The sequence below is a fragment of the Leiobunum rupestre genome, chromosome 11, assembly GCF_980474605.1.
Source record: "Leiobunum rupestre chromosome 11, qqLeiRupe1.1.hap1, whole genome shotgun sequence".
In the NCBI taxonomy this organism is placed as follows: Eukaryota; Metazoa; Arthropoda; class Arachnida; order Opiliones; family Sclerosomatidae; genus Leiobunum; species Leiobunum rupestre.
Window position 1 is genome coordinate 20451218 of NC_143394.1, and position 13090 is coordinate 20464307.

At 33.8% G+C, this 13090-nt stretch overlaps 1 protein-coding gene across 1 annotated transcript in view; it reads left to right on the forward strand.

Moving 5' to 3' along the window:
• Window positions 1–800: 800 nt before the first annotated feature.
• Window positions 801–13090, forward strand: part of RabX4 (RAS oncogene family member RabX4) — a 36098-nt gene continuing 23808 nt past the window's right edge. Inside the window, exons 1-2 of the mRNA XM_090163151.1 lie at window positions 801–958; window positions 5424–5484. Coding sequence (XP_090019277.1) covers window positions 835–958; window positions 5424–5484 — 185 coding nt within the window. The 5' untranslated portion in view covers window positions 801–834. The remainder of the gene's footprint in view (window positions 959–5423; window positions 5485–13090) is intronic.

Here is a 13090-nt window from a genome sequence, read left to right on the forward strand (position 1 = left end):
CTTGAGTTGTGAAAAACATTTTTGGTTGCCATGGCAAAATGGATGGCCCTTGAAACTTTTCCCTTTAGGAGCTTTCAAGATACATGAAGGTCTACTAAACCCCCGAGTTTGAAACAAATCGGGGAGAAACACCTTGGGATATCACCTTATCAGTAAAACTTTTGCATGTGAAGAATAGGAAGTGACACACTTATGTAAGTGTAACAATATTAAACACTTATGTTATACCTCATTGTTTAAAACGATTAACGTTTACCTGTCCATCGCATCGTTTTTAAGAAATAAAAACTTGATTAACAGCAAGACGATTTGACTACAGGTGTCGGAAATAACGATTTTGGCGAATTTTTCGTGACAAAAGAAAACAAAGAAACTTTGAGTGGGAGCGCCACCTACACGGAGAGATAACGTAATTTGCCTTAGATCGTTTTTCCAGAGGCCACCCTTTACGTAACGTATGACGTATTCGTAAGGCAAAGTACGTCACGATATAATATAAATCAGTTAACCAACTAAATAACTAATTAAGTTAAATGTTAAATTTAAGCAACATTTATCTTCCCAACATGCAAGAATAAAACATTGATGGCAAGACAATTTGACTACAAGTGTTGGATATAAAAAACAAAGAAACTTTGAGTGGTAGCGCCGCCTACACGAAGAGATGACGTAATTTCCCTCCAATAAGAAAGCGGCCGGAGCTTAAGGCCAACAACAGCCTTTAAAGAGAATAGACCTTCACACAAAATCACATAGAGCTCGGGAACCTAGAGATCGATACACGCGAGAGCCTGGAACACAGTCGTCGGCTCACTCCGAACAAACTAGCGTAATATGGCGGTGGATTTCGCAGCTACCTACAAAGTACTCGTTTTAGGCGATAGTAATGTCGGTAAAACATGCATCGTGCACAGATTTTGCGACGAAAGGTTCTACGATACGTACATCTCCACGATCGGTGAGTTTTTCACCCTTTCAATTTACAAAATTGGCCTATTTTAGCCGTCAAACGCTAAGCCTAACGCGTTGTTTGCCTTGGCGCGTATGCCAAAATATAAGGCATGGACCGAGCTTTTTCAAGGGTAATTGTCAATTTAGCCTTTTCCAAATTTTAGCCTTGCCAATATTAACTAATTGATTTAAATAACAACCTTTATTATTTCAATTTTTTTAATGTTTTAAATATGACGGTGGAAATGTAATTTGGACGTTGCTAAAACGTCGGCAGTCAGTCGCCAGATATTCCGCTTTGAGACTCTCGCCACTCTGGCGCCTGTGTTTATTTTGAGCGTAAAACGGGCAAGGTGGACCCGCTAGTATTGTATTTCGTTTTTCTTTCAATACGTAAAGGTCAATTTCGGCGTAAGCTGTCCAATTGTTTTCGGTATCGTTTGTCCAGTTTATCCGCTTCGTCGCTACTTCCGCGTTTAGAAGATTTGGTGGTTTTGCTAGTCTAAACCACGTGACTGGTTTTGGTGACTTTAGTGAAATGACTCATAAGAAATCGATATTTTCTGACGCGTTGGGGTCTAGTAGACCAGCTGACGGCCTTTTACTACGCGATAAACAGAGACTATAATGATTCGATGCCCGATTTACGGCACGCTAAATTGAAACCGTTAGCTATAACATCGATGTTATAATTAGCCTATTAAATTTACGCATAATTTCACGATTAAAGGCGTTTAATTAGTCTAGATTTTATGAAGCTTGGTAATATCGAGACTACCTGATCTTTCTAGATATTGGAGTTTTAATACTGAAATCCTTAATGAGAAACTTAATTTTTTAATTTATTAGAAATTAGGTGTTGTATTGTAAAATGCGTGTAGTGCTTTCTTAATTTTGCTACAAGAATGATATTATTATGGTGACATTAAACAATAAAATGTCCAGAAATTCAAACCGTGCAAACGACTTTGGGCCCCATTGATTTAAGGGACTTTGGGCCTCACGATTATATCATAAACAAAACATTAATAATATTTCAAACCAAAAGACTGTTAACTTATATATATTTTTCTAGATTTAATAGCAACTTAGAAATTAATAAAAGACTTGTCTTTTAGACTTAAAGTTTAGTTTTGAAATTAAGAAAGTTGGTTTCAGTTGGTCTGTTTTGAGGGCTTACAACGTTTGAACTGTTTTAATTTTCATCAGATATTTTATTGACTCGGGAAGGTTTATTGGTTTTTGGTTGGTTTTACCTGTTTCGACATCTTGGACAGTTAAATAGGAAATTTTATTGGTTTTGCGGGTTTCGATTTTTGAGTGAGTTTTATATAGTATTAACTTGACGGTGGTTCGGTCTATTTTCACATTTTAGCTATGTGGGTTTGCGCAAATTGGTTCAGTTGATTCAATTGATTTCAGTTTGAGCGAATTCGATAGACAATTTTCAACGAAAAATACAAGCACTAAGCATTTAAACCGTTTAATTTTGATGTAACATTATTCAAAAACTTGATAGTTTAAGCAATACTTTATAAACAGAATATTTTCGCATGAGACTTCACAGTGGGGCCCCACTCATCGCTTTCTGCTTTGGGGCCCGTGAATCTCTTAACGCTGGGCCCAAATAAACCGATAATCTCCAACCATTAACTTGTCAAAATTGGTGAGTTTGAGTTTATATGTAAGAAAACCAAAAACAAAGGAAAAATAAGAATATGACGTTCTTGAAAATAATTATGTAACTTTGGCCCATATCGAAGCCAAAACGTACAATTAGCGAAAATAACATTAGAAGGTTATAAAGAAGTTAAAGACAGTAAATCTAACGTGGCCACCGGCCAGTCATGGTCGTTTTTCTACCCCTGTGAGAGCAGTGTGATGAGAATCTGAGAGGAGGTGAGATACGCAAAACTTCAAAGAGCGTGAGAGGAGTTTCACAAAGAGAGAGGAGAGTGAAAGGAGATATTTGATTACTTCCATAAACGGAAAAGAGCGTCAGATTTTTCAACAAAACTATATTTGTACACAACACTGCGTTAGCGTGTTTGAAGGCTAGCTGCGTTCTCCTTGCGTTTGTTGCTCCTAGGTTACAGGGTGTTCGAATAATCAAGATGAAAAATGTAAAGATGATTTAATAATTTTTAATCTTTACACGGCCAAAGCTGCCGATTGGATTTTAATTAGATTTAATCATACGAGGGTGTCCTAATAACCTTCGCGTCGGGTCGATAAATTAGCTCTGTCACTCACTTGTTATTGCAGGGCCTTAATCTTTGCGATGCCAATGCGGATTGTAGGCCAGGGTAAACGAAGCCCGCACAATGAAACGTTTAACAAGAATGCGTAGGCGGTTCTTAATTATGAATATTGTGCACGGTTCGTACACGACCTGGAAAACCTGGAAAAGTCAGAGAATTTGAAAATGATTCAAAAAGGTCAGGGAAAAGGCAGGGAATTTGAAAATGATTCCCAAAGGTTAGGGAAAAGGCAGGGAATTTGAAAATGATTACAAATGGTCAGGGAATAGTCAGGGAATTTTAAAATGGTCCACAAGAGTAAGGGAATTTTAAAATGACCCAAAAAGAAAATCGGGCAATTACATTTTTGAAAGATGCATTAAAAATACATAATCAATATTTTTAAAGATTTAACCTAAAAAAATCATTTATTTATTTATGGTCAGGGGAAAATTGTCAATTTGGTCAGGAATAATCTGGAAATGAATTTAATTCCGGAATTTTGTACGAACCCTGTGGTGTTTCTAACTCGCACACTTCATTCATATAAGTATCCTCTGCTAGTCGCATTGGGTGAAGAGAATGCTACAGTGACGTCAGCTTAAGGGACCAGGAACATCTTAATTGCTAAAGGCAGTGTGATTATTGAAACTCGTTTTAACCTACCCCGATTATTACACAGGTGAAACTCGCGCTAAAACACGATTAAGAAAAACGTGCGCAATAAGACTACATTTACAATCCTACACGATCTCACCGCTGCGTCATTTGGAAGGAAGCGACTAAAATTGACACTCTGTTGCGAACCATACTACGGTTCATTCCGTCGACACTCTGACAGTAATTATGTACGCGGCTGTGATCTCGTTGTAGTAAGAAAAGCGACGCCAGATGGCGCGTCGCAAATTAGCAATTCCGTCTATGTTAATAATAGGCCTGACCATAGTCGAGAAACAAACGCGATTTGACGTATCCTAGACTGTCCAAAACTCTGGTCGATTCGTCGGCCCTCGTGTCAGATTTCCGCTTGCGAGTGACATTTGTTTCGTTATTTCCGGCGAAACGACGGGCTCCGTAATAAAGGCATTATGAAATATTAGCTCACCTCGCTCTGGAGCTCCACTGGCGCGTTATGTTACGAGTGTTCTTTTGTCAGCTTTATTGGAATATTATTGATAGCTGACAGCGAAGGAGTGCTGTTACCTTACGTTGCCAACAACTCTAGTCGCCACTAAATATACCGCGCCAACGGGACAGTTATACGTGAACTCGTAAATACACAGGGCTGTCACGGGTCAGGGAAAGGTCAGAGAGCTGGAGAGTAGACCTAAAATGACAGGGAATTTTTTAAATGTCGGGGAATTTTAAGAATCTTAAAAATGTCTTGGAATTTTAAAAATCTTAAAAATGTCGGGGAATTTTAAGAATTTTTAAAATTTCTTGGAATTTTAAGAATTTTCAAACATCACGAAATTTTAAAACGTGGGATAATTTTAAGGATTTTTAAAACGTCGGGGATATTTAAGGATTTTTAAAACGTTGTGGATATTTAAGGATTTTTAAAACGTCAGTTTATTTTTAAAAATATTCTGGGAAAACAGGGAATCGTAAAATATTGTGGCAACCCTGTTATAGTTATATGAAAATATTGAGAAAATCGCATTCATAAAGTCGAGGACTTAAACTCTCTACTAGCATTACAGGAAATATAAAAATTAGTCTCTCAAAATTTCTACATATAGATTGGCTTAATTCTTACAATTAACTTGTCAGTGGTTTCAAATTGATGCTTTTGAACTCTATAGAATCCTTTTGCGGTAGTTTTTCCCCACTTTTCCACTTAGGAAAATACTTTTTACTATAATCATAAGTAACATAATATTGTGTATTATGTTACTTATGCTATAATGAAATATCTACCAAAATAAAAATATTACGGGAATAAAACAGTTTTGTTGAAGATAAAAATATCTTATAATCGAAAAGAATCCACCAATAAAAAAATATATATATATATATTTCTAAAGCTTTATATTTCGCGAAAAATGGGATAATCAATACGTTATAACATTTAGACATATTTGACCCATTTAATTTTAAGTTGATTCCAATAGGGATTGAAGCCCGCAGAATGAAAATATAACGCAAAACAATTGATTGAAATTTCTATTTAGCTATTGTATATGCATTTTTCCTTATTCAACTTGTCTTAAATGGTTTTCTATTACGCAGGTATCGACTTCAAACAGAAAATTATAAATTTAGATGGAATGCCTATCAAATTACAAATATGGTGAGTTTTACAATGATTTATTATCTGTTACCCTAAATTATATTTGTATAAAGTTGTATAACTTGTATTTAAAACTATAAAATATTTAGTTATCAAATACTTATCCATAAGATAGCAGCTACATTTAGGAATGTATTCAGATTGACAAATAATATGAAACCACAACTGTAGCCTTAAATTTTCGTGGGTAGCGAATAGTTGACTATAAAGTGCTCCTGTAGAAGTGTTCGACATGCTTTACACCAGTGTTCAGGGAGCAGTTAATTTACAGAGTATGGTCCACTAACTCCATCTATGGGGGGAAGTGGTGCGAGATCCCTTTGAAGTCGTTCTTGCGGGGTCGCTCGCGCTATTAGTTTAATAGCTGGTTCCCACTAATGCTCTATTGACATTTAAGCGCAATATTAATATGTCATTAAATTTTGTTTAAAGAAGACTATGTAAACAGTTCAAGTAATATAGATTTAAACATGGACCAAGAATCTAAGGGTTCCCGATATTTTGACACGGTAGGTGTGGCCTAAATCGGAAGGCTTACTGAGGTACATCAGCCGCTTTGAAACGCCTCAAGAATGCTGTTCAACTATCACTATGAGAGGCTTAGTCTGGGCTTAGGCGACAGTACGTGCGATAAAGTTAGGTTAGGCTTAGTTCATTAAATTTTTTAAGTTAAGAAATAAAATGGATTCCAGTGAATTTGATAAAAAAAAACCTCAGGCAAATGCAGCTTATTAGATATTTTTACTTATCACAATGGTTAATTACCATTACATAAACTTTTAAAGAACCAATTTAAAAGAAGGGCCCAAAACTTACTAAGCCTAATCATTTAACCGACAACAACGGTGCCATTTTGAACGTGAACGCTCAAGTTTATCTACGAAACTACGCCGGAAATCGAATTTAACGACGCCAAGTTTTTCCACATTAAACTAAAATTGCCCGTGATTTCCCCAGTATTAACGCCTGCTTTTTAAAGCCTGAACGCAGAGTCGCCTTAGATTCTTGGTCCATAATTTAAAATGTTTTAAAATATTTGTAGTTAAGCCTTGGGTATAAAAACGATCATTTTGCAACTGGTGACAACATTAAAAGATAGGTTAAACCCACGCTAGAAAACGCGTAGGGCGAAATCGTCTGGTAATTATGTTAGAGACATTCAGTACCATTTTCTAGCCGTTGATGTAAATTTTCACAACTTTAGGCTTATTAGCCCCAAACATATTCCGGGAAAAACGATTTAAAAATAAAAATCTTAATTTATAAAAAAAACTATATCAAATAATTTCTAGTTCATAAGTTACGTCACATATTATAGTTTTATGTAGAAATCTTAATTTTTAATTATTTTAAGGTACACTAGAAAGGTAATACTTTGTTTTTTTTTTCATTTATAATAAATAGTATGCTTAGTTTTCTAGAGGTAAAACGATAAATACATTCACTTAATTTTCAAAAAATATAATTATTTTTTATTATATGGTGCTATTGTAATACAGGTATAGATAAAGTCGATTTGGTTTTCGTTACGCAACTTTTCAATATGGCGTATGAATATGTTTTGGAAAAATGAGATACAGCATTTCTGCGTTCAGCTTTCGTAGTAAACTGAAAGCCCCTAAAAATGGCAAAAAGGTTCCTTTTTGGGATATTATATTTTTTACATAACACAAACAACAGTAAACAATAAACAACAGTCTTTAATATTCAGAATGTAATTAAAGCGTTAATCTTTTACGGCGACACCTCCTAAGTCGTTTAGCAGATCCTCCTTTGTCCTAAATTTAATTACGTCGTTACCGAGTGAACGCCTCAAATTATGCTCCATTTTCACCGCTGCAGTAGGCCTAATCCCGGGATTTTAATCTCACGCTTTCCAAATCTACTTACTCGCTGACTTCATAGTTTATGCCCCAAAAGCTTCACGTTACGGCTACACAAACGCCGCGCCGTAACGATAAAATTGATTTTGAAGAATTGTGTGTTTTTCCTTTATTTGTGTCAAGGCTAACTTGCCTTGTTCTGCGCGCGATCCTAATGATGCCAAGCGTTATTATAAAGCCAAGTAAACTTTCCTTTGGACCATATACGCTATCTGAAATCCTTAGTTCAAAAATGCTGGAGCTACATTTATTTGTGTAATTTTTATATCGGAAAAAATATCGAATTATTTTATCGAAATGGGATTTTTTGATTTTATTGATTTATTTTAATTGATATTTAAAGGGAGTATGAACTTTCTTTTTTATTGTGGAGTAATGCATTTAACATTTCTGGCGCTAGGTTTAACAGAAGCTTCATAATGAATTTTTCAATTTAGTTTCTACCCCCCTTAATCATTTTATGTATCATTTTCCATAGCAAATTAACTGATAATTTGCATTAATTGCTTATGTAAACCAAAAATTTTAATTAGTCTAAATTAAAGGTATGTTCCCATTTATCCCAATTTTACCTTCTCCTAAAGTTATCAGTTCTCCCAAAAACGTGGTGTCCCATTTGACCCAATTCCATTTCTCCGAACCGGAGTTCATTTAACCCAAAAATATGTATTCCCATTTTTCCCAACGATCAAGTTTCCCAAAAAAATTGATTCCCATTTCTCCCAACGATCAATATTCCCAAAAATATGGATTCCCCTTTCTCCCAATCATTATTTTCCAAATATATGGTAATTGCGCGGTTTTAGATCTCATCGGTACGAGTCGATATGTCGAAAAAAATACAGCGTAACATTTTGACGGCATTATATTTTTTGACGACATTGTCTAATAAAATAGGAAGGGGCCCATATGTGAATTGTCTTGGCGTTAGGTTAGGTTAGGTTAGGTTAGGTTAGGTTTACCATATTCATATGGGCAAAATTTGATGTACTTGCATATTAAAATAAAACTTAGATTCATGTTTATACCAAGTGTAATTTTGGGACAAATGGGATTTGGGATAACTATTTTGGGACAAATGGGATTTGTGATAACTATTTTGGGACAAATGGGATTGGGACGAATAGGATTGGGAGAAATTGGAATTGGGAGAACTATTTTGGGCGAAATGGGGGTAAACCAAATTAAATTTATTTGGTACTACTTAGTTGGTTCTGAAGTTTCATTGCTACGGCAATCAGTTTTTACTTTTTCATTAATGCATAGAAATAAAATTAAAATTTATAGTAATTTAAATCAATTAATTAATAAATCATTTGATTTATATCAAACTAAATTAAATCAGATGACCCATAAAATAAAATAAAATTAATAATGAAATTGATAAATTAATGGTTGTTTATGGTGCCAAATAAGTACGTCAAGTTGATAAGAATTTCTGCAAGAAATAATTGATTCTCAGTGAGGCACTGTTTTGTACAATTTTTTTTCGAATGATTTTGGGGTAGTTTACTACGAGAATTCAAGATGGCAGCTTCCTTAAAACATTGGCATTGAATATAATGATTTAAAAGTAACAAAAAATTTCAACTTAGATATGTTTTTTTTGGAAATAAATAACTTTTTTAATTAAAACACCCAAATTGTCTACAAAGCAATATTTACTTATGGCGAGTTCAATATCGAATTTCCAACTTTTAAAGTTTTCGGATTTACTACGTGGACGATTCTATATCTAACATTCGGAGAAGGGGCAGAACCAAATTTAAGAATATATGCATTTATGTATTGTATTTTTTCCTTAGGCCTATCTGATACCTTCATTTTATAAGAGAGAGAAAAAGGCTGTATTAGGCCTAGCAACCAGTCGAGGACCAAAAGCTATTTCACTCGCCGTGAGTTAAGACGCGTTTTTCGTTTCGCGTCTACGGATGTATTTTCTCGTTAAGCCTTGGCCGGGCTCCATTAGGGCTTTATAAAAAGCGACGCGTTATTCCCCACCTGTAACTCAATTCCGTATAAACCGTAAAAAGAAGAAATGTAATTTTCAGAAAATCCTAAATTAGATAAACCCAGAATTCGCTCTTTGCGGAATATGAAAATATTGCATTAGCGGATTCGCGGAAGACGCAAAAAAATAGAACCATCTTTTTTTCTAGAAATCCTCCGAATTTCCTAGTACTCCTTTCCTATTTTCACTGATATGTGTCCTTTGAAGTCACCCTTTCGGAATCATCTCTTAGACAGTTTTTCGTTTTGTTATTATGGCAGGTTTATTGCTTTCTTTAGGGCCAAGGCTTAGATTTGAAAGCTGGTGTGGGGGAAAGAGATTTTACATAAACCAGGGGTGAGTTAAGTAGACGAGAATGTGCTCTTAGTTTAACAACATGTTTTTGCAAGAAAAAAATAAGATTACTTCAATTCTTCAATTACTTACATTCTTGTTGTAAACTATCTAAGAAGATTCTGACAAATCTTGCAAGAACAACGAGACAATTCTTTATTTTCGGTTTAAAAATTGTCACTTTGGCGAAAACTTAAGACTTTTTGCATTGTTCTTTCAATAATTCTTATCAACATTAGGTCATTAGTACTCTTGAAATTGAGAAATTCTGAAACTAACTCTTAAGCAGGTTTGTTTTTTTTGGATTGGTTTTTTAAAACATCGAAAAATTTATTTCTTTGACTTAAATCGGATCTCTTTGATTTAAATTGTATATCTTTGATTTAAATTGGAATATTGGATCTCTTTGATTTAAATTGGATCTCTTTGATTTAAATTGTATATCTTTGATTTAAATTGGATCTCTTTGATTTAAATTGGATCTCTTGGATTTCAATCGAATCTCTTTGATTTCAATCGAATCTCTTTGATTTAAATTGGATCTCTTTGATTTAAATTGGATCTCTTTGATTTAAATCGGATCTCTTTGATTTAAATCGGATCTCTTTGATTTAAATCGGATCTCTTTGATTTAAATCGGATCTCTTTGATTTAAATCAGTTTTTTATTTAAATCAGTTTTTTATTTAAATCCGTTTTTTATTTAAATCAGTTTTTTATTTAAATCAGTTTTTTATTTAAATCGGATCTCTTTGATTTAAATCAGTTTTTTATTTAAATCGAATTTTTTATTTTCAAATATTTTGTCTGTTTTTCTTCTTGATAATATGATGAATAATTTGCGTGGATTACAATTGTAAGCTAAAATTTTAATTATTCCTTATTAAATTATTCATATATTAGTTTTCTCTGAATTGGCATTACTATGAAAAGTATTGTACACTTTCATAAATACATTAAAGTATAATAGGTGATTTAAATCAAACAATCCCTGTTCTTAATTATTCCACATTAAGAAATTTTATTTTAGCAATTTTTCCACACCATGAAAGATTACAGCGAGCTTTTATTTGCAGGTGACGTTGGTATCACGACGTGAATTATATTTAACTACGGCCTATATTAGAAATAAACCTTAGACGATACTAAGTCTGTCAAACGTTAAATGACCCTCGCACTAACGCGTTAACACTCGCTGGGAACATTTATTTCCAGTGCAGACCGTGCAATTAATAGTGCAGGCCCTCTAAGCCTTGTCTCCCGAAGAGGCAAATACCTCCCCCCCCCCCTTGACACGGAAAACGGGAGTGTTTCTAGGCGCCTGCTTGCCTTGTTGATTTCCTGTTAAAAGGGGAAATTCCCGCAGTTCCCCGCCCCGTCGACTCTCTCAGGGATCGGATTTTCCATGCTATTGATTTTTACATTTGCTCCCCCAATGAAGGTAGAAACGCTAAATGAATGGCCCTTTCAAACAATACGGATGATTCAGTATAGCAATCCGTTTCACCCACTTTTGTTCAAAGAAAATTAAAATAATAATAAAAACCTTTCATCCGAATTTTATTCGGAAATTTTATGAAATTAAAGTAGATCAGAATTTTTATATTTAATTTCACATTTATTCGTTATTCAGTTGATAGTTACACTTGTGTTTAATTTTATTAAGTCATCAACGACTTATAGCCCATAACTGACAAGGATACATCCCGAGGTGTTTCTTCCCGATTTTTTCAAACTCGGGGGGTTAAGTAGACCTTAATGTACCTTGAAAGCTCCTAAAGGGAAAAGTTTTGCCATCGTTATCTACGTTATCACGGATTGTATTTAATTGATTTTACCCAATTTTATCGAATTTACTCAATTGCTTTGCCAAAATTTAAATTTACAATTTTTTGAAAATGGCAATTCCATGATATTTTACGTAGATAAAGTTTAAACTTGAGTTGTGAAAAACATTTTTGGTTGCCATGGCAAAACGAATGACCATTAGGAGCTTTCAAGGTACATGACTTAAACCCCGAGTTTGAAAAAAATCGGGAAGAAAAACCTTGGGATGTCTCCTTTGTTAGTTAACACCATTTTGGTTTTTTTTATATAATTTTGACTTTCGTTCCGTTTAATTTTTTTTGTGAAATTTGAAAATATTCACACATTTCTTAACAAATTGTTTTTTTTTTTTCAAATTCGATTTTTTGTTGTTTTTACCAAATGTCGTGTTTTTTTTTCGAATTTCTTTTTTAGCAACTTTTAAATTTTTTTAGTTTTGGTTTTTTATGGCTTGGCTTTTCCGCAATTTTGATTTTTTTTTGTTTCTCAATTTGTTGTGGTAAATTTAGACAATTAACGACGGTGTTTTGTTTTCTCAAAAAATAGGTTGTCAATTAATTCTGATTAACGTAGTACTGTAACTAGTGCAAAAAGCTATAGCGGAGGTATACACCAACTGCGTAGTCTCTCATAAGGAAAGAAAATAAAACCTAAACCTACTACTACAACTATTACATAGAGTATCATTGTAATAACGTCTCTCCCATTTTAAAATCCCTGAAAATAAAATGGAATCGCTAAAACAAGCGATTCAGTGTGTTTGTTCTTTCGTTGCTTTTTCCTTTTAAACCACGCACAGTCCTTGGCTAAAAACGTTCAGGAATAAAGAATGGACTGATACGTATTTAAAGACCCACTCCCTTCAGTTTCCCTCCGTATGTAAAAAGCTAATCGATTAAATGAATCTAAACAGACAAAAAAACTAGTCGGCTCTGCGCTCTTCCCCGAAATTTTTTTCTATCAAATTAGTGATCGTTTATTTCTTATTTTGGAAAAAGTGAAGAGCCATGGCCCATGACCACCTTATTCTTTATCCCATTTTCGACCACTTTTTTAGGTTTTTTATTTTGCGCTATGAATAAAATAAAAACTATTGCATTAGCGTTAACTGTAGCTGCTGTTGTTCTTAGTGTGGTGATGCAAATTTTTAATGACCGATTTCCCTCCTAGCTGTTGTAATGTTAAATCTTGAACAAGAAGTTAAGATTTAATAATAGGCTTTGAACAAATTGTTCAAATTTAATATTAGGTCTCAAAAAAATTGTTCAAATTTAATATTAGGTCTCAAACTAATTGTTCAAATTTAATGTTAGGTCTCAAACAAATTGTTCAAATTTAATGTTAGGTCTCATACAAATTGTTCAAATTTAATGTTAGGTCTCAAACAAATTGTTCAAATTTAATGTTAGGTCTCAAACAAATTGTTCAAATTTAATCTTAGTTTTTAAGCAATTTGGATTTAATATTATTTCTTGAAGAATTTGCTTAGATTTAGTATTACGTCTTGAACACATTTGCTTAGAATTAATATAACGTAGACCTTGTAAAAATTG